This window comes from Argentina silus (assembly GCF_951799395.1).
Source record: "Argentina silus genome assembly, chromosome: 4".
Lineage (NCBI taxonomy): Eukaryota > Metazoa > Chordata > Actinopteri > Argentiniformes > Argentinidae > Argentina > Argentina silus.
In genome coordinates this window covers 13,007,369-13,009,968 of record NC_139658.1, presented here as the reverse complement: position 1 = coordinate 13,009,968, position 2,600 = coordinate 13,007,369, and the positions used below count along the sequence as shown (strand labels likewise).

At 40.7% G+C, this 2,600-nt stretch overlaps 1 protein-coding gene across 1 annotated transcript; it reads right to left on the bottom strand.

Moving 5' to 3' along the window:
- Positions 1-718: 718 nt before the first annotated feature.
- Positions 719-1,630, bottom strand: LOC310803078 (odorant receptor 131-2-like; the record flags this gene model as incomplete). The annotated part of the gene is made up of 1 exon (XM_083667714.1): positions 719-1,630. One exon carries the CDS (start codon positions 1,628-1,630, stop codon positions 719-721), a length of 912 nt encoding a protein of 303 aa, XP_083523840.1.
- Positions 1,631-2,600: the final 970 nt, after the last annotated feature.

Genomic DNA, 2,600 nt, shown 5'->3' with positions numbered 1-2,600 from the left:
CTATTTGACATTTTTAAATACTTTGAGCGTTTCCTTGGGTCTGTCGGGAGTGGCAAATGTGTGACGATTCCATTTGCTCCATTGTGCCAGGCAAACTCAATCAAGCACAGCACAGGAAAGTATTCAAAATTATTTTTAATGCAATTTACACCCAGGTCTGATAGAAAAATAGGTTGCACATTATTTCTCCTACATAAATTACCACAAATGTATTTAGAACTTACAGTGTTGGTCATGTTGCACAACAAATAGCCTATATTCTATTAGATTGCATTTCAAAGCCAGGATCAAAGTTGGCGAGGCCTACAAGGTGCCTCACAATTGTCTAAGAGCTCCTTGATATTTCCTATAAATATTGTTTTGTTTACTGAAATATTATAGGATTCCAATACCGCGACAACATTTTAGCATCATTGTGAAGGTGTGATTCACCTAATTTCATCGGTATGTGTCATTAGAAATATCTGAAAAAATCATGGAAGAATTTCAACTATCAAAATAATAACATACTATGGCCCTCCTAAGGAGGTCTGTTAATGTTATGTCTACTTACCTTTGACTCCCATGACATCTCCAGGACATAGTTAGGGACGAAATCAGGACGTTATTGGAATGTTCTTACAACCATTTATCATTCTTGAACAAAAATCAATCAGCTTTACCCACTTTAAGAGATACTTTCCCTACCCCTACCAACTGTTTGGAATTCATATGAGCCTCAGTTTACCTTATCTGGGCAGCAGAGTTTGCACGAGAAATAAACTCTCACGTGTCGGGCAAACTTCTGATCTCTCACCCCATAGATCAGTGGGCTGAGGAGGCGTGGCAGAATGTTAGTGAACAGGAAGTTGGAGAACAGAATGGTGGTCCGGTTGTTTGGGAAGTACTGCAGGAGAATCATGTTGGTCAGAGGGGTGAGGTACGACAGCATACATATCATGAGCTGAACTCCGTGCAACAGTATGGTGTTACGAGCCTTCCTTGCCGATGCCTGGTCTGTCGTGGCCGCTTTGGCCGCGTACAACACCTTAAAATACGTCACAATCAAAGTCAGAAATACAAATGATAGGTTAATAACCTGGACCGCTGTGGTTTTAGCCTTATGATATGGTGAGCTAAAAACACCAAGGGTATAACACAAAACAGCTGAGGAGAAGAAGAACGGTCGAATTGCAAGCAGTATGATGATGTCAGTGAGTCCAGGAATGACCGCCACGCCCCAGATGAGGCAGACGAGGATGTAGGTCCTGCGGACTGTACAGATCTGAGAGTGATGGAGAGGTTTACACACTGCAATGTACCTTTCTAAGGCCATGCCTGCCAGGTTCAGAGGACTGTTCCTATTGGTGGTTCCGATGATGAGCAGTAGCATGCAGCACAAGGACATGTCCATGAACGGCAAGGCATAGGTCAAGATCATTAAAGCCACGGAGAAAGAGAGCATGATCATGTCATTGATCACCAGGTGAATGTAGAGGATATACCTGGGGTCCCGGTAGAATAACTCACTCTTGAAGAAAGTGTACACAAACGTTCCATTGATATAGTTGATGATCACACCCAGAGTGAGCGTGATGAAGTTTTTGATGAAAGCCTCACTGAACTGATTCTGTCTTATTGTGAAGTTCATTACTCATCAACTGTTGAGAACTTAGGCAAACACAGAACAACAATCTTATTCAGATACTATATTTGCCTCGATACAGTACATGGGGACCAACCATAAACTCACTTGACGTACAGTACAATACAGGAAAGAATATTATGATTGAATGTTAGAGTAGACTAGACAAGGCTGGCTATGAACACACTGAAACACACCTGAACAACATTAACACATTGGATGAGCACAGAATACAGTAAATTGTTTGCAGCTGTCGTGTTGATCAATCTTATCTCCTACTAATGTTGACACTTCATATCCCAATGACATGACAGACTGACAAAGACAGGTGTTCCTCCTTGTGCCTGTCTGACTAGGTTGTGAGATGGAGAGGCAAAGCTACTCATTTATATATAGATGCATTCTCTCACGTTGTGGTGAGACAAGATAATCTCTTGGGAAATTCTGAGATAGAGACAATAGGGGGGGAGGGGCGTATGTGTATGATCATTAATAATTATATTTTAACAGATGGTGTAGATACCTGTTACTATGCAAGGACTGTTCTCATCGTGTTGTTGAAGCATATACAGTGCTCTCCATAATGGGACAGTGAAGCGCTTTTTCTTCTTTTTGTGTCTATACTCCAAAAGTTTGGAGGGTTTGGATTTTGGATTTTAAATCAAACAATTACTATGAGGTTAAAGTATAGATTCTCAGATTTGATTTAAAGGTATTTGTGTTAGGGGTTTAACAGAATATGCGACTATGATAACCACTAGTCGGCGCTGTGAGCTGTTGTCGACTAGTTGTGGAGTAAGTGGTTGTAGTTAAACTGGTATGATTAACGCTGTGTCATAACGTGTGCCGATTGTGTGCGGTAACAGTTTAATTCATCAGTTAAGGATGAATATAACACCATTGAAATGTTGGCTCTCATCTGTAAAATAAACAGCTTTTCATACATCCGTTTGTAACATCATAGCACATTTTAATA